Source organism: Aethina tumida, chromosome 3 (assembly GCF_024364675.1).
Source record: "Aethina tumida isolate Nest 87 chromosome 3, icAetTumi1.1, whole genome shotgun sequence".
In the NCBI taxonomy this organism is placed as follows: Eukaryota; Metazoa; Arthropoda; class Insecta; order Coleoptera; family Nitidulidae; genus Aethina; species Aethina tumida.
Window position 1 is genome coordinate 18,322,692 of NC_065437.1, and position 26,444 is coordinate 18,349,135.

General features: G+C 31.4%; 3 protein-coding genes across 7 annotated transcripts in view; 2 read left to right on the top strand and 1 right to left on the bottom strand.

Annotated features, from left to right (window-relative positions):
- Window positions 1–102: 102 nt before the first annotated feature.
- On the bottom strand, window positions 103–8,776 carry LOC109598283 (probable E3 ubiquitin-protein ligase HERC4). 5 transcript variants are annotated; one of them, XM_049964986.1, is made up of 13 exons: window positions 8,534–8,776; window positions 8,133–8,417; window positions 7,060–7,299; window positions 6,742–6,921; window positions 6,468–6,685; window positions 5,891–6,233; window positions 5,587–5,828; window positions 5,235–5,531; window positions 5,006–5,179; window positions 1,361–1,805; window positions 938–1,308; window positions 632–883; window positions 103–496 (listed from the first exon to the last, which is right to left on the bottom strand). In XM_049964986.1, the coding sequence occupies exons 2-13, from the start codon at window positions 8,356–8,358 to the stop codon at window positions 344–346; spliced, it is 3,141 nt and encodes a 1,046-aa protein (XP_049820943.1). In that variant the 5' UTR covers window positions 8,359–8,417; window positions 8,534–8,776; the 3' UTR covers window positions 103–343. The 5 variants fall into 5 exon arrangements, with proteins under 5 accessions (XP_049820943.1, XP_049820941.1, XP_049820942.1 ...); XM_049964984.1 differs by having other exon boundaries at window positions 7,060–7,317; XM_049964985.1 differs by having other exon boundaries at window positions 8,118–8,417.
- On the top strand, window positions 2,123–4,719 carry LOC109598286 (transcription initiation factor TFIID subunit 7). Its single transcript, XM_020014166.2, has 2 exons — window positions 2,123–2,329; window positions 2,839–4,719. Exon 2 carries the CDS (start codon window positions 3,053–3,055, stop codon window positions 4,148–4,150), a length of 1,098 nt encoding a protein of 365 aa, XP_019869725.1. The 5' UTR covers window positions 2,123–2,329; window positions 2,839–3,052; the 3' UTR covers window positions 4,151–4,719.
- A 4,966-nt stretch (window positions 8,777–13,742) lies between the features above and the next one.
- Window positions 13,743–26,444, top strand: part of LOC109598270 (lachesin) — a 77,308-nt gene continuing 64,606 nt past the window's right edge. The window contains exons 1-2 of the mRNA XM_020014144.2: window positions 13,743–14,234; window positions 19,218–19,343. Coding sequence (XP_019869703.1) covers window positions 14,141–14,234; window positions 19,218–19,343 — 220 coding nt within the window. The 5' untranslated portion in view covers window positions 13,743–14,140. The remainder of the gene's footprint in view (window positions 14,235–19,217; window positions 19,344–26,444) is intronic.

Sequence of the window (26,444 nt, forward strand, 5' to 3'; positions counted from 1 at the left end):
TACAAGGACTATCCTGCAGGTTTTCCTTCATTTACATTGACCTACTGTCGCGAAGCTTGTTTCAAATATTAATAGGTTTCTATATATAATAAAAGCAACACGTAAAAAGATAATATCTAGTTTATTTACATTAAATGCAGAAAAATAACAATTTTTTATGTACAAACAACATCGACAAACGTGTTTCCTGAGTTCGCTATTAGCTTTTAAATTTAACGATTGCACAATCGCACACAATCATTCTAAACAACAAATAAAAAAACAGTGAATTAATGTGTATTTAGCTTTTAGTATTATAACAAAACTCTTGTATAGTCAAAAAAATGTATAATTAAAAAATTTATCACACCAAAGAAAATCCCTCAGTTTGTTGTATAGCCTGCATAAGCTTGTATCGGAGTCTTTCTTTTGTTTTATAGCGCGGCAAATCCAAAAGGTTGAAGCACGTGTGAGCTACCGGCAAGAATTTATCATCATTCGTCGGCTGAAGTACAATCTGGAACATTATGGTTACAACTTTTTTTAGATTGATGAATTACATGTGATACAATAATACAACAATACAATACAATAATTTTAACATTTCAGGATTAAGGATTTTATTCATTTTAGTTCTTAAACCTTATTTTACCTTAATGGCCCTCATGCCCTGAATTGGTATTCTATCGCTGCCAGTAAGGAAAAGCAAAAACTTCTTCTTATCAGCTAAGGACATCTCATGTATGACTTCCCAAAACCAGCGGATTGTCTGGTCCGACGATTTATAACCGTCCTTATATTCGGCTGTCTCTTCGAGCGCGTGCCAGTCATAGTTTTCGTTACCAATTACCACCGCCATTAGTTCATGCGAATGGAACAGCTTTAACACTCTACCCCCACAAACCTAAAAATGATAATTTATATTTAGGCGCTTTAGCATTATAATTTTAAGACATACTTTCATGAACCCATTATGGAAAGCTTTATATTGCTCCTTGACGGATTGATTAAAGATATAGTCCACGTAGAGTTGTACGTACTCCTGCTTGTTCTCCGCGGTCACAGGAATATTTGAACCGTTCTCTTTTAATTCTGTCACTTGGATTTCGCCCCAAACATCACGCGTGATATCAAAGGACAGTGCAAACACATCTTGAACATCCGGCCGATCGTAATCCAAAAGTTGTTGCAATGAATTTGCCATTACCGGTGAGAGACCCTTCAAATCGGCCAAACCTATGGTTTCGCCAAGCAATTTTTTGTAAAGTGCCAGAGGGAATGGGATGTCGATGATGATGAAGTTGTATATGGCAAGGCCACAAATCATACCTGAATTTAAAGAGATTAAGAAAATAAAATTATTTAAAAAATGTTAAAATACCTATGAGGAAATAAACGCCTGCGTCCTCGAAGGAATGCTCTGAAAACCAGATGGCTCGGGTCTCGCTGTATTCTCTAAACATTCCGTATTTTGGATCGAGGATTTCCCGCAGTAGCAACATGAAGAATTCTTTCCTGACACCGCCCGCATCTTCCGCCTCCTCCCCATAAAATCTGATTTTGAGGGGCTTCTTTAGGTCGCTTGGATCTATGTTAACCAATTCGTTTAAGGCATCACGTACTATGTTTTCGCGGGACACATTCAGAACGAGGAACTGATTGATGGAATGGATGTTGGCGGGGGAGTACAAAAGTGCCAGCACCGCCTGTTGGGCGGCATTCTGCATTGCGTTTTGCATCTGTAGCGATTGATCGGTTTCCAGGAGAAGCGTTTTGGCTTGGGCATCGAACACGAACGGATAATTGCAGAGGAACAGTTTTCCCGACTGGAAACATTTCAGTAATTAAAAACTAATAAATGTTGATTGCTGACAAAATTGATATTGACAAATGACGAAGTGAATTCAATAAATTCTTACCCTTTCCTCCCAAAAATCCATAAAAATTTTTAATAGTCCAAATCGATAAAGCGGCATGTTTGCTGAGCTTTCGCAATTTGAGTTTGATAATACTAATTATATTAATTTACTTTTTCAATAAAAATAGTTTTGATTTAACTGACATCAAAAAAATATTTTGTGCATTGCATACAAAAATTAAATGTCATAAACTAATAGTCGTACATCAATTGTTCTATGTTATTTGTTAGCTACTTGATTTTTATACTATATTATAGTTTATATAAGCTATAATAACGTGATAAAACATGTCAAACATTCTTATTTAAATGGTTATGTATTTTAGAACATTTTAAAATATGTGGCTTAATGCAGCAGACTACAATTAAATGGTTTTTAGCGTAGCAAAATCATTTTTCCAATGATACAAAAATACTGCAATATCAAAAAACGTACGTACGAAATATTTTTTTGACCATATTTGTAAATGTTATCAAACTTGTAAAGTTTAGCACTTAAAAGAGAAAAACAAGGGCAAGACATTTATGAATATTAATTAAAAAATTTAATACTAAATAAACATTTGAATATAAAAATAATTAATAGTCAAAATCATATTCTAATTAACAATTTGAAAATAACTAATTAAACATTTTAAAAAGCTCCAAGCCTTTAATTATGTTTTGTTATTGAATTTTTATTTCTATCTAAAAAAGAACATCATTGTTTTTATGTTAGCTTTAAGTTTAGTTTCGCTATTAAATTACATGAATAAACTTTTTATCTACATTTTAAAATAAACAAGTTGCCTGTGATAAAACATTTGAAACATTTTAATAGTCGAAACTGATAATATCTCTGAAATGTGACTTAACTGGCGAACTGGCTGGCGATAACTCAAATTAAAATGGGCCATTTATAGCAGATGTTCTGTATTTTTAATATTATTATTCAATTGCAGTTCTCAAGTTTTCGTCTGTGAACAAAAAGACAATTTTCATTAGAATTCTGGAAAATGAAAATCGATGAATTACGGAGTAAACATAAACATTTAGATTTCAGTAGGTGTTTTGCAAGTAGCTCTAATGGATAATGTGTTGGCAGCACTGAAATATCTGACAGCCGGTTTAAGGTTATGTCATCTGTTTTGTTGACATTTGGGCATCTCAAGTCTCATGTCGTACAAAGACGATTCGCCGGCCGAGCTCGAATCGCAGTTCATCTTGCGGTTGCCGGCGGAAGCGGCCAAAATTTTACGTGAAGCCATACGAAACAACAGTACACTTAAAGACAGACTAACTATAAAAATCGAAAATGACATGCGACATGGTGAAGTGCGCGTCGACCAGTATGTTATGTCTGCGAAAGTGGTCGATTTACCCACTATTGTTGAATCACTTAAGACAATTGATAATAAAGGATTTTATAAAACGGCTGACATTTGCCAAATGTTGATATGCAGAGATGAAGATGATCAAACAACTGATGAAGACTCTCCACAAAAGACAAAGAAGAAAGATCCAAATAAAGTTGAAAAAAAGTACTTACTACCACATGGAATGACGCCGCCCATGAAAAATGTAAGAAAGCGTAGATTTAGGAAAACTCTTAAGAAAAAGAATGTTGAAGCTCCAGAAATTGAGAAAGAGGTAAAACGATTGCTCAGATCAGACAATGATGCTGTTAGTGTAAAATGGGAAGTTATTAATGAGGATGATGATAATAAAGTCAATAAGGGAACTGTAATTAAAAAGGAACCAGTGGAACCTGTTAATCAAAATGTTGCAGAACATGATATATTTGGTGGGGCAGTCAGTGATTCTGATGAAGAAGAAACACATTTAAATGTGATGGATTTGGACGAGAACAGTCAGAATACAGCAGATGATAGCCATTTGAGTGATTCAAACTCAGTAATGAACAATTCTGCAGAGGTAAAACAATTAACAGAATTCACAAGTGAAATGTTCAGAGAGATGCAAAACTCCCCAACCCTCATGAATGAGATGGATTATTATCAGCATTCAACATCCAGTATGACTTATTCTGAGAATATATCAAAGGGAAATATTGAGAGTAGAATGGATCAAATTCACAAAGAACTTGAGATGCTGAAAGCACAGCAACATCAACAGGAGACTAAAATTGAAAGTGTTGAGAATTTGGCTTTGAGGCACAGATTCCAGGAGAGTTTGCAACAGTTATTACAAAAACAACTTGAAAAAGAACAAGAGCTCTATGATTTACAAGAATTATTGAAAAATTATGAGTAATTTACAGTAACAGGAATAATTTAATTATATTTTTATTTATATTATCTTGCAGATATCAATTTTTACATATTATATAAAACTGTAGGATTAATTTATATATTATATAATATAGCATATTAATTTACATTTACATATTTTATTCCTTTTTATCAAGTTTAGAAGATGTAATGTCTATAAAGAATATTTAATTAAGTTGTACTTTTTAATAATTCATGGTAAATTTCAATTGTCAATTTAAGCCAATGGAAAATTGTATTCTATTTCTTTTTGTCAAGTCTAGAAGTTGTAATGTCTATAAAGAATATTTAATTAAGTTGTACTTTTTAATAATCATGGTAAATTTCAATTGTTGATTTAAGCCAATCGAAAATTGTATTCTTATTCTTCTTCTGCATCTTTTATATTTACACTTTATATACTTTTTATTGCTACTAGAAGATTAATGTATATAAGCAAGCATCTGGTATAATTATTATGTGTGCCTAAGGATTATACAATTAAGAATGAATTTATTATGTGTATATTTTGTTATTTTATTGAAAAATAAATATTGTGCGCATTATTATATTGATGATTGTATTAATTATACTTTACCACTTTATATGGACTTTATTATATAAAATACCTTTTTTATATAACATTAATTCATTCATTAAAATCCAATTATTCCAACATTCCCATTTTAATTTTTATTTTTATACGTTTTGAATAATTTGAATTGATATTCTAATAGGTTAAATAAATTTCACAAATATTTTTAAGTGAAATAAATTATAGTTTTATAAGTGATTTAATATGTAAACTGTTAGAAAATTCTAAAGAATCTCTAATATTTAATACGTAAATAGTACTTACCCCCGGATCGCCCAACCACAATAAATAGTCTACTCGCACATCAAGACACTCTGAAAGCTCATTCAAGTGGAATGTATCATAAGGCACTTTCAAACCGTCAACGCTGTGGTTCAGTTTGTTGAGCAGCGACAGCACATCCAACATAGCCACTAGACTCGCGTCATAGAACGCCGTCTATACAAAATAAAATAATAAATATTATTTAAATTAAAAGGTTCAAATTGTCTACCTTTCCTTCGGGAATTTCCTGACTACGTAGCACGAACATGGCCACTGACTTAAATATGTTGACTAGTCGTTCGAAATACTCGACAGACATAGTGCTCCACCAGCCGGCAACGACGCGACCCGGCTGCGGTTTCAATCGGAGAACGGCCGCAGCGAACGGTTTCTGCAGCCGCATGTGATGTTTTGGGTTGTTAAATTCGTGATAAAGAGGGAGCGTCAGATATATACGTAAAGCTTCCACGTCCGGCGGTGAAGGCAGCAGTTGGCCCAAAAGATCATCTGTGATTTCATTGAAAATCTGAAATGGGGCATTTATGAATGTTTTATATTTGAAAAATTGAAAGTTAAATTACAAGATCTTTAATACTACTGTTCTCGATGCGTGCAATTAAGTCGAAGGTATCTTGAGCAGCTTGAATGTCGACCCCTGAGTGCCTGCTGGTGCAGTAATAGTGTTGATCGCCAGACTCCAGGAATGAAGCGTTTAAACAGGCCTGGCTTTTGAAAACTACTTCTAGATACTTAAGCGTTTCTTGATCAACTGGTGCATCTTCTGGTAAACCCACCATGTCTTCTACAGACGAATAACTTAACGCTAAAAAGGAAAATTGAAATAATACTGGTGTTATTTAATTTTAAATTCGCCAATTAACCGACCTACAATCTGACTTTGTTCATTATAGTCCCTACAATCATAAGCAACCTCAGTAGTTTCATTTTGCTTAGTTACAGTGACGAAACAGTGATCACCTCCGCCGAAAATCCTTCGGACAACTATGTTGGGCGCGTCGTTCTTGCGCACCACCGGAGTACCACCAGGCGAACACCAAGGGCCTAATACCACTTGTGGCGTGGCGGCGCTAGACGACTTGCGTAATCCTAGTTGACCGCTGCCACCTATGCCAAAGCTGTAAACGCGACCGCGGGATGGAACTAAGGCCAACGAATGTTGACGGCCGCAACTCACTTGGGTGATGACAGAACCCATAAGTTCTACAACCTGGACAACAGTAATTAATTATTAATTTAATAGATACACATAAATATTTACTTTTTACCAAGATACCTATTATCTTTACTCCCTTTTGGATGTGAATTAAAAGCAAACCAAAAAAATAAACTAAATGAACCACCCACTGTTATTCTAATAAGTACAATTATTTATTTTATCCGGTTTGATTTGTATTCAAGTACCAATATGGAGTAGTTTTCCCGCACCCTGAATAATATCTACCTGTCTGGGCAGGATTTCGTTGCTGCTAGTACCATGGCCAAGTTGTCCATACATACCGGCCCCGCAGGTGAAAACTCCCCCGTCGGAGGTCAAAAACATGGAAAACTCCTCTCCGCAGGAAATGTATTTCACCCTCAGGTTACGTAATGTACGCAATTGCTGCGGAAATTTTTTGTTGTCCACGTCATTTATTCCCAACTGTCCTTTAGTATTTTTTCCTGTACAACATATAATAAAGTATTGACTGTGAACATGTGAAAAATAAAGAAATTACCCCATCCAAAGACGGCTCCAGATTTCGATATGACCAGAGTGTGATTCGCTCCACAGGAAATATGCGACATCGGCACGCCACTCAGACTTCGAACGACGGTGGGAAGCGGCTCTTGAGCCGTCATAGTGCCCAAACCCAATTGACCAAAATTATTGGCGCCCCACGTTAGTATCTCGCCACCTACAAACAGAATCCTGACAAAGTACGTGTGAATGTCGTTGAGCGTTTCAACGAAATAAAACAACTAGTCTGTAACCGGGTCATAATATAACGAAAATACTATCATACTCTATCTGAAAGGGGATCAAATGTACTTACTGTTCGTTAGCGCGACTGAGTGACGCTGACCACACGCGATTTGGACCACGGTGTGGGCGGCAAGTGCCTTGATGATACGTGGTGTTCCCTGCGAATTTTCTCCACCGATCTGCTGGCCCAGCTGACCATGATAGTCTGAACCCCATGATAATACTTGGCCCCAGTTGTTCAGGGCAAGAGAATGGGTAGCCCCACAGGCCACATGCACTATAGTATGTGCTTCTAAATTTTCTACCAGTTCTGCAAAACGCGCGACAACTAAATAAACAATAAGTGGTTAAATGGTGAATACGCATTTAGAAAAAAGAAATGTATAAATTATAGTATCTATTAACATTTATTTGCAATTGATTATCAATAAAATTTGAGCAACTAATTTTTATTCTTTTCTCTAAATTACACTATTGGTGGAGATAGAACTATCACTTTTTAACATCACAGCAAATCCAATAAGAAGCTGTTTTTGTTCAACATTAAGCAGGTAATAGCTAGTTCTACAATATTTTAAAGGCATTAATAAAAAATTTTACAGAATATTTAATAATAAGTTTAATTACGTCACTATATAAAAAATTAATAAAAAAACATATTGCATTGTTAATAGGCATCATTAACTGTCTTTGAAATCTTCCATATTTGGACATGTAGGTAACCACTGGTATTTTTCATTAAACAGGGTTGTTGGTTATATGACAAATATGTCACTAAATAGTTAGTAAAAAGTTCAATTGTCATGACAATATTATGACAATACCTTTGTTTATTATAAAAATAATGTGATATTAGTCTAATTAATATACCACAGGTGAAAACATGATTCCTTCCAAAAGATCATATAAGCAGTCACCATCCCAAACCAATGAATCAAGTTATGGCCTCAATGCACCCAAAGAAGCAAGAAATTAACAAATGCATATACCCCAGTGATTCAACACCAAATAGCAAATATGCAGTATGTAGTAGAATATTGACAAATAACTAAATTTTAGATTAATTTATTGTCAGAATCCTACATACATTACAAGAAATGAATATAAACCCAGCTAAATTGCACATACTAAATAGTGACATACGTGGCCTTTTCCTAGGCTGGCTGTGTCCAAGTTGTCCATAATCATTATTGCCACAGGAGTAGACTTTGCCATCCTTGGTGAGGAAGAGGGTGTGATTATCACCCAAGGCAGCCTCTATCACAGTGTGGGCCAAGCTCCATTCGAGTGGTCTTGGTTCTAGTATGTGTTCCTCTTCGATACCACCCAATCCTAGTTCCCCATTTATGGTACTACCCCAGGCATACATGTTGTTATTGGCGCTTGTTCAAACCGGCGGTGGATGTTGACATGCTTGTTTGCATATAACTGTTGGATAAACACGTTTGTTATAGAATTTTCTGGATTTCCGGAGTGTCATTATCAAATTTATCGTTCCATTGTGGTTTCATTTAGTTATGTGCAAGTTAATCGACTGAACTTACGATTTTGTGTAGGGCGAATATCCAAATAAGACAGAAACGGCACAAATTGTCTTGAGGTTATGGTTGTGCCGAACTGTCAAAGTCAACAATAGATATCGTTAATAGATAGAATACTTATGAATGACTGGAACATTCGCGAAAAAAGTGACAATGAAAACGCAATAATTAATTCGATTTCAACACAAATTTAAATTTAAAAATCTACTAGAAAATTAATATTAATATTGACAGTGCCACTGACAGAAACTGATGAAATTTAAAAAAAGAAAAAATGTAAATAAAAACTTTTTTACCAAAAATTTAATATATCTTCATTTAATGTTTAACTATAAAAAAGTTGTCATTTTAAATATAGTTTTAAAGTGGATAAAACTGTACGATAAGCCTTTTGGAATTTCAGAATTAAGTAAAAAATAAAAGGAATATGGAGAAAAAATGCAGTCTTGTGGAATTCTGCAAGTTCATTTAGTGATTGTATTTATTTACCGGTAGATGACCTTCCCTGCTATTTTCATAGATATCTCGATATAACTATATTTACTTTTACACAGAATAATTTGCATTCTCAGTGACGAGTTTTCTTTTCAAAGAAATATTTCTGAAAGATATGTATTTTAAATTGATTCAATTTATCTATAGTTTTATTCATTATAGGATCTACAATTATAATTACAATAAGTATTATTTTTATTATTATGTATATATTATATTTATATGCCTAAAACTCTTATTTTATTTTTTAACATAATTGTATAATATTAAAAACAATAAGTCTAAATAAATCTAATAGTAATTTTCCCTGCTGGCAAAATGTAATCCAAGTAGTCGAGTCAGTATTTATGAAAAAAAAAAAAAAAATAAAAAAAACAAAAATTAAAATACGTACACTAATATGAAAATAATTATACTATTTGTTTATTTATTCTTTTAATTTTTCGTTACACATTCTCTTCTCCAGATAAATTTTAGTAAATTGAATTGAATTGAAGAAGTTGGAGATCTTATATTTCTAAACAGAATTTCTTTCTTATTAAAATTACTTTTAACAACAAACGTTAAATATTCGTGAAATTAGATTAAAATATTTTATTAAATTTATTTTTTATAAAAAAATATATTTAATAAATCCAGTGCACATTTTTTACAAACATATTATTCTAAATTTTATTAAAACAATTGAAATTAGCTTTATGCAAATGGTTTAAAACTGTTTTATGATCGATCTTTAGTTTCTGGACGATGCTACAACTACAAACATGCATATTGATGACGGATCTGTATGTGAGTGGTGCATCTTTAACATCAAAAATACCTGATTGGAATAAAAGAAACCAAAATCGTATGTAATTAATTGTTACAGTATCGGAACCATAAACACCATTATTAATATTAGCGGTCTGGCTTGCATTTTCGCCTTATAAGAAAAATTGTAAAATATCTTCCACTTTTAGCACTCTGTAAGTTTCCAACTGAATGCACCAAACAAAAAATAGTAAAAGAATTGTCACCTTGACAAAGAGCATAAATCTGAAATTGTTTGATTGATACTTTATCGGATATCGAACACTATTCCCCGAAAAAAATAATGGATTTCTTTTTCCCCAATCTAACATTATGTTATAAATAACAATATATTTAAAATAAAATGTATTTTGAAACAATTTCGAATTAATAAAAATGTGTTATTTTAGAGTTAATTGAGCTTTTTGTTCCATTATACATGTAAAAATTTTTAAGTACATACACAATTTAATTTTTTACTCATATGATTTAGTGTCATTGTGGCTCCCGCTATTCGTTATCCACGATTGTCCAGGAGATTTTCGCCACGTGACGACAGCCTGTTTGCGTTCCCGCCCGAATTAAAAACCATTCGCAGCCCTTAATTTATGTGGCGGGGCATTCGGACCGTATCAGGGGGCTTTGCATATTAAAGTGGTCCGCGGCGACGCTCGCCGTTCCGACGTTCCGGCGTCCCGTTGCGCTAGTCGCTCCAATAAATTGATGAGGCGCATCTCCCGACGATCCGACGATCCGGACGGATTATGGTAATTTCGTGGTAATCCCTTTTTGGGAAAGAATAACCCACTGTATTACGGAGTGGGAAAAGTCAATTTGAAACAATACACGGGGAAATAAGTTAAGTACGTATTTATTTAGGGTTCACTTAAATAGTTATTTTATTGACGTATATTTTGGACACAAAGAATTATGGAATATTATAGATCAATTTCATTGACAACTTTTTAAATATAATGCCGGCAAAATATACTTTTAAAAATTTTCTTGTTTAATATAAAAATATTTATTTGGCGAACGTTTCAAGGCTATTATTTTTTCAAATATATGCTATGTATTTACTACACAATAAAAAAATTCTAAACAATTTCTTATTACTGTCAAACAATTTAAATACTTTAGTTGTTTTTTTTTTATTTTCTTGAGTCGCTCTATTCACAATTATGCCTTTATATTATTTAAGTGAAGTTGAAACCATTAGGACACAAAGTGTTGTAAGGAGTCAAAGGAAAACACAAAGTGTATGTAGAAGATCTGGACAGGGCAGATAAAGGTGTACAACCGTCAGGCAAGACCATTACATTACCCAAAACGCAAGAGGTAACACCACAATATCGGCCACCTTGATACTTCGCCGATTCCACGTGGCCACTGGTACCTAGATGATTATCTTTTAAAACCATACGGAATCGACTTCATGAAATAAGTACCCCTCACAGACCGACAAGACATGTTGCGGTGACCGCGAGGGAGGCAACATTGGGAGGTCGAATGGAATATCATGGTGTATTCTGATGAGGCGAGGTATGGTCTGCATAAAGATTCGAGACGAATTAGGATGTGGAGGCTAAGAAATTTTCTAAGGCATCTCGGATTTGTTTGTTTTTGAGATTTGGAGTGGCGTCGCTCTAGGTTCCTGGACGTCATTTTACTTTGTGATGGAACGTGAACAATAATTTGTACAGAAGGGACATCATCACAAACATTGACAACCCAATTTTCGAGAAGGTAGGAGTGGAATTCCATTTTTTGGACAACGACGTACGGCCTCATAGGACACGAAGAGGGAAATTGAAATTTTACATCTTCTATTTCCATCGAAGACTCCCGACCTGAATCCCATCGAACACATGTGGAATGTTGTTCAAAGGGGGTTAGATACTCGCAAACCGCCTTCTACCACACTTCTGCAGTTACTCAAATCTGGGACAATATTTCTCAAGATACGATTGACAACTTAATTCGAAGCATGCCTCATCGTATTTAACCTGTTATGGAAGCTAGAGATGACACAATCTTTCATTTTGCAATTAAATTTATTTTAATTTTTTGTTATACTTTTAAAAGACTGCTGAATTATATTTTATTTGTGTAAATACTTACTTTTAACCGAACCCGCAATTATTAGATCGAATTGAATATAATATATATAAAAATTAAATTAATTTTTAACTTCTATTTTTCAGTTGCTGATTATTTTCAAAGATAATTAAATATTTGACCATAAGTTAGTTCTGATGGTGACAAAGGTGAATTATAAATTTTGTGAATTTAAAATAAAAATATTTTTAGTTCATTAAAACAATTATGAAACAATTTTTTTTGTAAAACATTTCTATTAATTTCAGTAAATGATTCATTATAAAAATCAAGAATTTTTTTTTCTTCTTTTCAAAGTTATTCATTAATAAATGAATTTAAGTTCTTTAATTATGTTAAAGTTTAATTCAATTGATTAATGTTATCCAAGTTTATGAATTGAAAAACATTTTCAGGCATTGATAAGATTTAATATTTAGACATTTTCTCGATTTTTATTATTATAACTAATATGTATAAATGTAAAAAATTAAATGTTTAAATATCATTGTCATTATTATAGTTTTTTTAAAGGTTGAATATTTTGGCCATAACTGTTTCATTTCATGTGAACGGTTACAATAATATTAATTAATTTACTCTTGTTATTTTATACAGTATTATAAAAACTATTATATTCTTATTCTGTAGTCATAATCAAGCTGAACATAAGGCTTTAATTTTGAAAATGATTTTTAATGATCAAATCTGTGTTATTAAATTTAACATTAACACTATGTATAATATCCTTTTTGTTTTATAACTTTTTGTGATCCATACATATTTTTGTTTCTCTCGGGCTTGTTAACGGGAATTATAATTTTTCTTACGGTTACACTTCGATCAATGTTTATATATTATGGTCACTACTATATATAAAAACTATTCAAAATTAAGAGCAAAGAAATTTTCAATAATGTGAGGAAACTTATGGACATGGTTAAATATAAATATGGACGTATAAAAATAATCAAAAGCGTTATTGTGTGAAAATATAGGTCATTAAATTGCTCGGTATTCATTTTAATTAAAAATTAATGGTTAAGTTGAAGCTACTTTTTTAATAATCAATAAAATATTTAACAACAGCAATTAGATATAATTACATTTAATTTAAATGGCCACAACGGGTTGTGGATAAAAATTTCAGCATTCGTTTTACCCCATTGTGAATAAAGTATATAGTACAATTAAATATACTTACTTATACTCAGTTCGAGAGATTCAGGAAGATGTCGAGCGACAAACGGACGTCAAGATTGCCGTGTTACAACTTGTGCAATTGTCAACTATTAGTTCAGTTTCTTCATTTTCAGTGATGGGTCCAAATTTTGTTAGACCATGGATGATGATCGGGTACGTGTTAGAAGGTGGGAAAAAGTGAAATGCATATTTTTTTCTGTAGGGACACTCCCTTGAAAAGTTGGTGTTATGGTTTGGGATGAAATTGTGGAACTCCATTTGATGACTTAACTTAGGACTATCCAAAATCCAGTTTTCTAAGAGGATAATGAGTGTTTCCAATATTCCGATGTATATTTGGCAGACCTTCAGCGTCATGTAGAGGTTGCATGGAATGATTTATTTCAGGAACAAATTGTCCACATATTAAATCAATGCCAAGGCGAGTCCGTATGTGTTTGGATCATTGTGGAGACATACATCATTATTAATGAAAGAAACTATACTAACCAATATACTTAATATTTTCGTTTGAAATTCTATTCATTTACCAAAGTGTACAGCAAAAATCCATAACATCTAACCACTGGTTATGTGTTTTATTTTCCGAGCATAATTTAAAACTCATGAATTAAAATTGCACAAATGCCTGGGATCATTAATTTTAATATTTTACTTAAATGCACAAAAGACGATTTTGTTAAAGCAGCAATTTGAGACGAAATAAGTTTGTTATTAAAATTTCCACCGCTGTGTCCCGTACCGGGAGGGCGTCGCGACGCCCTACCACGACATCAAACCACCACCACCAGCACCGCAAGAAGGGCCCGAAACCGTCAGCATCGCTCGTCAGCTTCATTCGCGCTCACGCGTCCGTTCTAATAGCAGTTCGTCGTTTGTCGGGGGGTAACGCGCGCGCCTTCAGCACTTTTCGAAAAACACGCGGGAATCGACGAATATACCGCGGATGATGTGATGCCTATGTTGTCCGTGTTGTTGTTGTTGTTATTGTAGGTGGTGTTGTTGATATTGTGACAGGCGTGACGTATGTGGGACAGGCACAAAATGCGGGATAATGGATTGGCAGTGGTTGTTCTCGTTTGGGCCGCTGTCGCACCCGGATTAGCAATTGTCAACAGCGGTAAGTTGCGGATGCGATTAACATTTACGGGTGGTTAGGTGAGGGCATAATAAAAATTTAAATCGAATGTGTACGGGAATTGTATATTTAAATTTATGTAACTGACCTATTGTCAACAAGTTTTTTAAACATTTCATGTTTATTTTATAATGCGGAATAAATACGTAAATAATTTATGTTTCATTATTAAATATTTAATTAATTTTAAATAACAAACATTTAGTTGAAATTAACATAATTTTATTGAATGTTACGTTAATAATTAATAGAATTTATTTTTACATTTAATTATATTAATATTTATTTTTGAATGTATTTATTAAATATTTAGACTAACTGATTTAACTGTTTAATTTTTATTTTTTTTATTGAATTTATAAATATGCGAGAACAGTTTACGTAGGAAAGTTGAACAATCACAAGAAATGGTTTTAAAAATATTGAATAACAAACATACAAAATGTTTACATTTTGTATTTTTCTTTATATATATATATATATATATATATATATATATATATATATATATATATATATATATATATATTTATTTAATAATTGTAATGTCACCTGTAAAAATTGTAAAATTTTGACATGAATGCTTTTAATTTCATATTTCAAATGGAACTACCATAAAATTTTTCGTTCAACACGGAATTTTATTCTTTATTGATATTTTATAACATATCCTATATTTAAAACGAATATTTACAGAGATATCACTAAAAATATAAAAAAAAATATTTCAAATTTTATTTCTAACAAATAATATTAATATGTGTAAATTCTACGTTTTATATATTTTACGTAAACATAACAAAAACAAACAATAGAAAATTTAAAAAAATATATAATGTGGTCCGTTTGAAAACTTTCAATTTTAACAAACTTTTTTTCAATTGTAAAGCATGAAAATATCTACAAAATGTCTCGTTTTTTGGTCTAAAACCAAACTCTATTGGATAATTTTTTAGGCTTGAAAATTGAAGATATCATACTAGCGAATTTTTTACAGCAAATCTAATTCTAATCTAATTATATCACTGGATTAAGCACCCCCTGAAATGGCTATAAGATAAATGTACTATTTTTAACAGTTTTTTCCATAGACTACTTAATAAAAAAATATAAAAAGAATATTTATATAGAATTATGAATATGTATAATTTTTTTGCGAAATTTGGTATACACTCGTTTCAACAGGATGATGCTTAATCCAAATGTGTAGTTGGATTTTTTATAAAAAAAATTAATAATTTGATTTATTCAATTTTCATACCTGTAGATTTTGGTTTTGGGCACAAAAATGTGACAAGTAAATATTTTCATACTTTACAATTGAAAAGAAAAAAATAAAAATCAAATTATACGGAGGTATCACTGTCAAACTCTATATTTAAAATTAATTTAAAATTTCTCAAAATACCCTTAAAAATAAGAAAGTTATTAACATTTAAAGTAGTAAAAAATTAATCGAAAATACTAAACACCCTATACAATATTTTGAGTTTTATAGTATATCAAAATATAAAAAAAAAATCCAACAGAAAACGATATACAACAAAAGCTGTTGAAAGTTTTCTCCATTGACCGCAAGCAAACTTGGGTCCGTCTTATCCAACGTTCCTCCTTGCTGCTGTTCCCGGAGACGCAGATTATCGGCAGCCCTTGTTATTCGTTCACGCAATTCAACGATATTTTGTAATTCCGTACTGTATATTTCGGTTTAAACAAACAAAAAAAAAACAGATAAAAATGGTTTTGGTTAAAATAATTGAAAATATTAAGAAGTAAACACTGCATACAAAAGTTGTAGAGTAAGGTTTGTTATAAACTTTAACATTTTTTATCTCGTTTTCTGTTGGACGTTTATTAGAATATTTTTAAGAAATGGACTTATTATTTAGAAGGGCATATCTGGTAAAAAATTTCGGATACGTTATGAAACACCCTGTATAAGTGAAGTATATAATATTTTTTTAATGGATTAATTCATTAATCATTACTACTCGTGTAATTAAAAACTAAATTCAATTTTAAAAGCATTAAAAGATATGTGATTTTCTTACTCAAAAATATACATTTTCTGCAATATGCCAATGCAAAATACAAAAATTCAAAATTGCTACAATTTTTATTATCGCAAATGATACTTTTTATGATTCGGTCCAAAAGAACTGGAGAGCAATAAAAGTTTATTACAAAGTTGGTTGAAAAGACGTGGAAACCAAAGAAATTATCTCGATTCTAGTTCGTTGAACTTCTAAATTTATACATTTATAATTTTTATATGAGCAATTATTTGATAAATAAACAGATAGGTTTGTGTATTTAAAATTGTATCCAGATATATATTTTACTCTTTTCGAGTTAAACAGATTAATTGCTAACATGCATAATATCATAATATACACGTGGTAAACGTACGTGAATGGAACATTTCGTATCGTTTGTATATTTCATTCAACAAAATTTAACCGGAGACCCGTTTGTTCTCAACGTCTCAATATTTCACTTTACAGCACCTCTCCATTATCCCGGCGGCAGAAAATTCTGTATGCATCTCACCTCGTCCCCGAGTTTATACGTCAGAATTGATGAGTGTCGATCCCCCGTGGTTTATATCGACAGTGGCATTTAACACGGTTTATCCAGTATACCGGGGACGCAAACACAATTTAGCATTCCACAAATTTACTGAACAGTACTGAATGTTTTATTATTGCCGTATCGGTGAATATTTAATAGATCCGATCCATGTCCTGGCCACTGTGTATGCGTCGAACAATTCCTCTGCACGATTCCCTCTGAGCTATCCCGTTCTGTTCGAACGGGGTCGGTTTATTCAAGCACTATAAATTGAATGGTCGCTTCGGGATATAAAACTGTAAATTCAATATACAAAGCATCGTGGATAATGCAACCTAGTTCGTTTCGGTCTTCTAACCTAACGAATTTATATTTTACTGAAGGCGTTTGCCCACTGGCCAGCCTTGCATAATACAACGTGTATATTGAAACATAACTTTCAATAAAATAAAATAACATTAGTTATTGAATATTACAAGCTATCAGAAGCCTAGTCTTAGATGAAAAGATTAATATAGACTATTAATTTAATTTCATAGTATTTTTAATATTAAATCATTATTTTGTTTCAGAACACATAATGCATTTGCAACAAACCGAATTCATCAAACAAATGCAGAATTCCTCTTTTTTCGTTCCACCTTATAAAATTTGTTGTTTATTAGTTAATTGAAATTATATAAAAGTCAATGTTGTTTTAAATTTATCAATAATAACGAATTGAATTGAATATTTTCACAGAAATCTGTTTTGAATATAATATTTTTTTTAATTTTTCAACTTATACTCAGAAAGAAGATATTAATAATTAATAAAATATTTTCCCATTAAAATGTTTAAAATTAATAATTATTTCAGCGTTAAATTGTTTTAATATAAAAAACATCAAAAATATTTTATTTAAAAATAAAACATATTTTACAAGTATCATTTATTTGTTACAAAGAAATACTTGGATTAGTAAATATTGAGACATGGATGGAACGGTAGTTAAAAGATATTATATTATATTATTCCATAAAGTATACTGAAAATAGACATCTATCCAACACTAGATAAATGATAACCCATTCTCTAAGAAGTTCCAATGAATAAGTTAGGTGAATCACCCTGTATATGTTAGCATAACCTGCAAAATAAGTATGAATTATTTACACAGTTAATTTGACTATTAGTGTTCTGAAAACGAAATTTATCTGATAATTTCTTCTAAGTTAAATTGACGTTTACAAAAGACATATTAACCAATATGTGAAACCAAACAATAAAATCTACGGTAAACTGTTCATCAATAAACCTTGACAAAACAACATCGGAACTGACAGGACAGATTTTATTTGCCGCTGAAGTTATGCACACAATGCGTTGACCAGATCGAAATTACAAAGTAAACGCTCGCTATTCAAACACGGAAACTGTACACATTATTTGACTTATTTGCGGTCGAATTTAATCCCGGATTCGCATCGGTTGCAACCACGCACGGTGGACTGAAAATGACTAAAATCGATCATTCGATAACAGGTTTTCGACGAACGACAATCAACACTACTCAAACCTTAATCACTGTATATTGCCTATTTTTGAAGGTATCACCTAAAATATATTATTAAATCTAAAAAAAATTATAAAATAAACTTGAACTTGAGATAAATTATTTGAAATTATTGAATATTATTAAGTAGTAAGATTAAATTTTTATTGATGAATGTGAAAGGTGACCGGAGACCGACACATGTTCCTTAATCATTCAAACAACCCCTTCGCTAATGTCAATGCTAATCAATCCTTTGGTAGCACCGGTTCCCGGTTGATCCTTTTCGTTTTGTGTTAATGCTTCGCATCCTTCTTGTTAACCCTTCTCAGTTCTGCCCCGTTAATGATGGCTTTGTTTTCTTTTAGTAATGTTCGAAAGGGTTTTGTGGTTACTGGATAAAAGAGAGAAAATTACAGAATTTATTTGTTATTTCTATGTACAGAGAAAGTAAATTTATAAATATTTAAAATTATACATTATTACAATTAATATTTAATGAACTTATCTAGCCTGGAAAATATAATAAAATAATACCACGTTTTAAATTAATTAATACAACTTTTATGTACCTCAAAATTGTAAATATGTTCGAAATTATTGAAGCGTTATTCGATCATTATTGAACTGAAATTTTGTATGTAATTTGCGAAATAATATTCATACAAAAAATATTTATTTTCTAGAACACAGCATTTTGTTTTAATTTAAATTAATTCTCTAGGCTCCTTTGAACCTCTCGTAGAACCTCTTTAAATTTACAATACAAACGGTACAATAGGGATTTACAATTGACTCCTTTCTGAAATTGACGCAGTTTCTAATGATCCTTTGTGTGCTCTTTTTCATGAACCCCGAAGGCGTGAGTTCGACGTTCGGTGGAAGCCACATACCGGCCGTCACTCCCAGATTTATTTCCCGGGGCAACGTATTCAAAGTGGTGACGGGCGATACGGTCGAACTGCCCTGCGAAATACAGAATTTAGGTGAGTACCTAATTTAGGCGTCTTCCAAGCAAGTTTCACTGAACATCAATTAATTATTTGGATTTTACTTTTTTTTTGTGTACCGATAAATTAACTGGCGTTTTAGACTAGTTACTTTTGTAATGTAGAATTGCCGAGTGGTAAACATTTTTCATTCAATTATGTTCAAATCCAAATGTAAGCGAGAATAAATTTCATTAAGATTGAATTTGCATTTAAAATTTTTAATCTAATTATAGTAGTTTGCAATGGTTTCGATTTATTCCATTTAACTTTTATTTGTGCATTATGTTATATAAAATTGCTCACTCAATCTGGAAATAGTATAACTAACTTATTGTTATTGAAAATTTCAAAATATTTTTTATTACAATTCAGTAAATAAAATAATAATTTCATTGAATATTATTATATTAATGTTATTGGAAATATAAATGGCGCATTCATTCCATGTAAAACAATAAATATGAATCCATTCTTCTTGGAATTCGCTGAATTTTTAATATAATAATTATATACTATCTCTATGTAACTTTTTTCAAATTTAGCTATAAATAATTATATTTTTGTAAAAAATTCAAATCAAATACCATCTAAAAAAAATTTGAAATTTGAATTTGGAAATTTATTTCAAACTTTATCAGTTGGATTTTTAACATATTTTAATATTTTAACTTATTTTAACATAAAAATACTAGGATATAAAATTATAAAAATCATTCCATTTTTACAAGTTTGTTTTTAATCAATATAATTTTTTTTAGTTAATTGCATATAAATAAAATGCATGTATGATGCACCTCGACGATCCTCAAAAATATCTACTCTATCTATGATCTACTAAGACTCTATGGGAATTTCAAATATGCGAGGCGGCACTGTCATTTATCGAAATTTTCGCCTATAATTATCTCTATAAAACGACCCGGCGATCATGCAATCTGAGCTCGTCGCAATCAGCAACTTGATATTATTATTATAGAGAACTGGGGCATAGAGAAACATGTTTAATATCAGTGTAATTTATTGATATAAATAATCCGAGCTGGTATGCTAGGAAATTATTATACAATTTTTGTATTTTGCCTTAATTGCAAACAGAATGTGTAATTATTTTTGTGTCAGATTCAAATTTCAGTATTTGGTGGGTTAAAGATAGGGTACGTTCACAGGAAATATTAACAAGCCACTGGCGGAACGGCATGTGCAAATCCTCTAGCGATTTTTGCCGATACAAATTAAAACCGCCATTGATGGCTTATGAAAATCTCCATTCTCACATGGATCCGTATCGATTCGAGTCGAAATTACTTTATCAATTGCACCGAACAAAACAGAAGTCGTCGCTGAAAACTCGTATCCAATATTAAATTGCTGGTTATAAATTTTTATTTTCTTTTAGCGACATTCGCGCACGCTAAACAAAATGATTTGTGCTGTGGTTTATGCTTATTTCGATGATATTCAATAGAATGGCACGTCATGGCAGTTTAATATAGAACTTGGCAGTATTATAGCGTTATTGGAATAATATCCTTTAAAGGTTAATAATTTGAATGGTTTTCCTAAGAATATATTGAAGTAGGTCGTATCCGGTGACACAAAAGTCATTCCAAATTCGAGGCGTTGTTAATTTACGATTGATTAAAGTCTTAATAAACAGTTAACGAACCTCGAACGGCACCTGCATTGATAAATATTTATGCGATTACAGTTCTGTATTATGCATAGAGTTGTTAAATATTGGAGTTGGTCAACCATATTTCAGAAACTTCTAATCGAATAGTTTCTTTTTATGTTTTTGGTAACATAAAATATAAGAGATGTAGCTTTCACCAACTTCTTTGGCTTTTTCTGTTTTATTTGCCATTTTATTTAAAAATTTAAAAAAAAAAAATGAAAAGTGGTCATATTATTTTCTTTAGATACTAAGTTTATCGACATTAATTGAGACAATATGACAATAATATATTTAACGTACCACCATCAGAGATACAGTAAAAAGATTTAAATAAAAAATATGACAATAAATATTGTTGTACCATTTAGAAATTTTAAAAATAATATTTTTGTTTATATTTTACAAGCTGTTTATTAGACTTCTATAACCAAAAATTTTTAATTATAAAAATTTTATGTGAAAATTATTGTGAAAGCAAAATTGGAAGAAATTTCGGTCCTCTCGAACAATTTAGTTTCGAAGAAAATTTCCCGTGTGAGTAGTAGTAAATACTAATGGCTCATTAGTATTTACTACTTTCGAAATTTCTTGGGTGCATTAATTGCTACAATTACGAGTGGTAGCCTTAAATATATATATATATATATATATATATATATATATATATATATATATATATATATATACATACAGTAAAAATTTATTAAAAACGTAAAAAACTACTAAAATTTCAAAAATTCATTAAATCGTGAGAAATTACTAAAAACGTAAAATGACCTAATCCCATACGATCAAAATCCATACGATTAAAATCCATACGATCATTTTCCATACGATCAAAATCCATATGATCATTTTCCATAGGGTCAAATTTCATACGATCATTTTACATACGATCAAAATCTATACGATTAAATTCATACTGATTAAATTACATAGTTTCACTTTAATAACTATGCATTTTTATTTTTTTACCAATACTAATTTGCTGAAAAATCATTAAAAAAGTAAAAATAAATAATTCTAATTCTTCCTGGATTCTCAAAAAATTACTGAAAACGTAAGAAATAACTAAAAGACATAATCATTTTTATTAAAAGAACAATTCTTTTTAATTTGAATTAATTTTATGACCAGCTGTTCCCGCGACTTCGTCCGGGAGGCGCCCGACGTGATGGCCCAGTGGTGGCATGCACGTGAGCTGCGCGTGGTACTGAACAGTACTTGGACACAACATTACTTTATCTTTCTAAAATAAAAGTAGCCTAAGTTGCTCCTTATTACATCAGCTATCTGCCAATAAAAGTCCCGTCAAAATCGGTCCAGCCATTTCAGAGATTAGCCGGAACAAACAGAAAGACAAAAGTTGTAAAAAATATTATTTTGGTGTATGTACAGTATTTATATTCATATGCATGTAGTACAAAACGGTTATTTCAATATTACAAACAGACACTCCAATTTTATTTATATGTATTATAGATTATGGGAAAATTATTCTTAATTAACCATTAGTGTTATCGGAAGGATTTGTAATGTATATTTCGAAAATGATCAAGATAAAAGACACCCTAGTATCATGTGGTCAAAAATGATTGTGCTTTTATGCTTAAAATCCCGGTAAAACGTGTAATGGATGGGAACCACTCATGGTTTAGGGTGGTGAGTCGAGTTTGAGTGTTTCTTTGATGGTCTAATTAACTAACATGATGTCGTTTATTGGGCTGTTGCTGTTACTACTTTTCCCATTCAAAATCTTGTAACATTTAGGAATAATGGGGAATATATAAATTATTTGTTTAATGAAGCATGGAATTTCAAGAGAGTGGACGTGGACTTATTTTGTACTAAATGTACATATTCCTCACGACTGAATAGTATCAACCAGACTTAGAATTAATAACCGCACGTTTATGGACATTAAAACGGTTTGTCAATTATTTCAAAATCCATAGCCAGATCCAGTATTTCAGAATATCCCGGTACAGCAATTGGGATGTTTGCAATTCTCCGAACTCCTATATTTATGCGTTTTCACGTCAACAAGTAATTATTTTAACAAGGACGTTTTAATTGTATAACGTTCTCCGTTGTTTATGTTTCAATCATACTACGAACCAAATATATATTTCCCAGTATTCGCACATACCAATTGAATTAATGACCGCGGTCGTTGATTGTATTGATATTGGGTTGATTGCAGAATTTAAACTAAAAAACTGCATAACTGTATGAGTTTGTAGATAATCATGTCTTAATTTATTGGGTTGGAATAATGGGAATTTTACTCGGTTAACACTAAGTTATTTATCGCATGCTTAATTTATTCGATAGTGTATGAGATTCAGTGGGAATTTAAAGGAGGACCTAGAATGGGGTTACGTTAAATTGAAACGTAACAAGACAGACGCGTATTCCGTAAATAATTGACACGTGATTAGAACAAACCCTGATCCTCCGCATAAAATTGAATCAATCAACTATAATATTCATGACAAATTTATTTAGATGGTATGTCGATATCTGAATTGTCACCGGAATATTTAAATAATTTTCGTTGATTTTGCAATCATGATTAAAGATATTTATGATGGGAAAACACGTATTTTTTACAAGTGTGTAATTAATGGACATTTTTAATTGACTGTTTCATTATTTGTTTACCAGAATCTTTTGATCTGTACCGTATTTGCTTTTCGTGGCATTCATTAATTTGTATTGTGTTGGACTCTGTTCGACTCAATCGATGTACTCGGTGAATTGCCACAGGGCTCATTTATTCGTTCGCAATAAATTTACATTTCAGGTGTAGTCGCCGTGTAATAAATGATTTATTGCTTCTGAAACAATGACCTTTATCTGAATTGGATAACATTTCCGTGTCTTATAAAAAAATCGCTATTAATAATTGAAATATGGACACAAAAACGTGTCATCCTTGGATTGCAGGGTAAATTTGGCTTTTATTGTAGATTTTGTCGATGGCGGTTTAGTTGAGTTTGTATAGGCCGTACTTATTAGTGCTGAAACGGGGGAGAGACCGTTAACGACCGATAACAAGAAAGTTTCGGGAACTTTGGGCCGTTATAAATAATTTACCTTGGAAATTTGCGCTAAAAGGATGGATGGCGGGAGGTTTGACCCCGAAAAACTGACACCGCTAATAAAAAGTTTAACACAAAGAAAAATCAATAAATGGATTAATTATGTTTTTAAAACTATTAAATTTGTCCCGTTGTTAAAACTTTCTGGTGTCTTATTGAGTTTTCAGTTTTGTTCGAGTGAGATCATTCTTTCACATTTTGGGAATTGATATATATATATATATATATATATATATATATATATATACTAACGTTCATATGTAGAGCAACTTTAGAAATTTTCATTTGTCTTGATAAAAGTGTACGTTTAAATATCCACATTATTTTCAGTTGTGCAGTATATTTAAAAAAAAAAAAACAATACAATATAATTATTTATTAGTAGGTTTAGTTAGTTATATATTAATATTTGAAAAATATTCAAAAATGAAAAATAGAGCGCAACTATAAAATAAAACAACCTTATGTACGTACCCTTCTTTTATTTAGTATCTCGTAGCATATTCATTATTTTTAATAATTTCTAAACAACTTTTCTTCATAGATTTCGATTTTTCAATATAATCGTTCAAAATTTCTTTAGAGTGATTTTGAGATTTCATTCAAATTTGACAGTCTTTTTGCATGGATTTTCTGATCAATTTCATCCCAAAAATTTTCAACTGGATTGAGGTCTGGGCTTTGTGCTGGCCAAGACATTACACGTACTCCTTCAGAAGCGAACCATTTTTTAATTGTCGGACACAGAAATAAATTATAAAATCAATTGTATTGAATATAGGGTTTGGTTGCTAACACTGCCCGAAATAAAATGTTGTATATAAATATAAATAAAGATATATAAATTGAGGTACAAAATGTTTAGAAACTTAATAATTATAAAATTAATTTAATTTAAAAAGAATTTTTTTTTGTAATAAAATTATTGTGTTATTTAATCTGTTGCTCTATATATGAGCCTGTCTTTTGTAAATTTTTTAAAGAATAATATTAACATTCAATACTAACATAAGTTGCCATAAGTATGACCACTCTGTCCGTATATAACGTGTACGTATTATTCATAATTTTGTACTTTATTTGGTAATCCGAACCTTTTTTATAGCAAATATTTAATAATTAGTTTCAGAATCATTAATATATTCATTAGTTTGTTAATAATTGCTGCAGGTAATCTAAAATAATCTTTTTAGACTTTTTTATTTATTTTTATTCTTGCATGGTTGTTGGAGTTTTTACCACCATAAGGGACACTAAATAATGTTGAAACAGAATACTTATTGATTTTCTGTAATTAATAATCCCCGTAATATCAATTTAGACGATTATGTACTTGAGAATGATTTATCCATCATTAATCCAAACCTCGGTACAGTAACCGTTACCGTCGCCGTTAATCCTCCGCCGTAAATCACTATGTTAAGGAACAAAATCACTTGACATATTAAAGCGATAAGCACGGCGGATGGTTGGCATTGTTTGGATGGGGAAAAGTCGCAAAGAACCGATGAGGACGATGATTAAAATTCAGCCGGCATCGGAGCACAGCTTCTGTCCCATCCATTTCGCGGTAATATCCCGTTCGCGTTTTCCGCCCGCATTTGCCGCCCGTCCTGCCAGACACGATAACGATAAACCGACATCAGCATTAAAATTATATATATCCGTATACGTTTGCATGTATGTATATACGCTGCCAGTGAAACTGGCAATAATTCTTCTCGATTATGAGAGGCGTTCGGGCTCACCTATGTGGGTTAGATGAGCAACCGAGGAGTCGGTTTACCGTGGTCGGGTGTTTTTTAAAAAGTGCTAAACTGATAAAACGCTGCTCGACAAAATGTAATTTTATAATTTTGTATGTTAATTTGTATCCTTCATATTTGCCACAGTTTTTACGATGTCGATGGGTAGGTTGAAATTAAAATAATTAATGTTGGCTGAGCATTTTGGAAATACATGATATTCTGAGAAACGACTCTTCGCAATTAGTTAAGAAGATAAATATCAGATGTAAAGAGAACTCTCATTAATTTGGAGAAAAGAGTATATTCCTGCTTCTCTTAGAATATAATTAATTTAGTTAATAATTAAATTATTTGATACGACCATATTACATGTAAAAGCAGGAATATAGGGAAGATCCAGTTTTCTATTAAAAGTTCTAAATTTAAATTAGACGATAGGGCGATTGTAATACTGTACATAAAAGACTAGATATCAGAAAATGTTAGTATCTATTGCTTTTGTAGAAGTACCAAAACTAATCTTCATTGATCCACTGATCACCCCGTTCCGATTACGTTATCACTATAT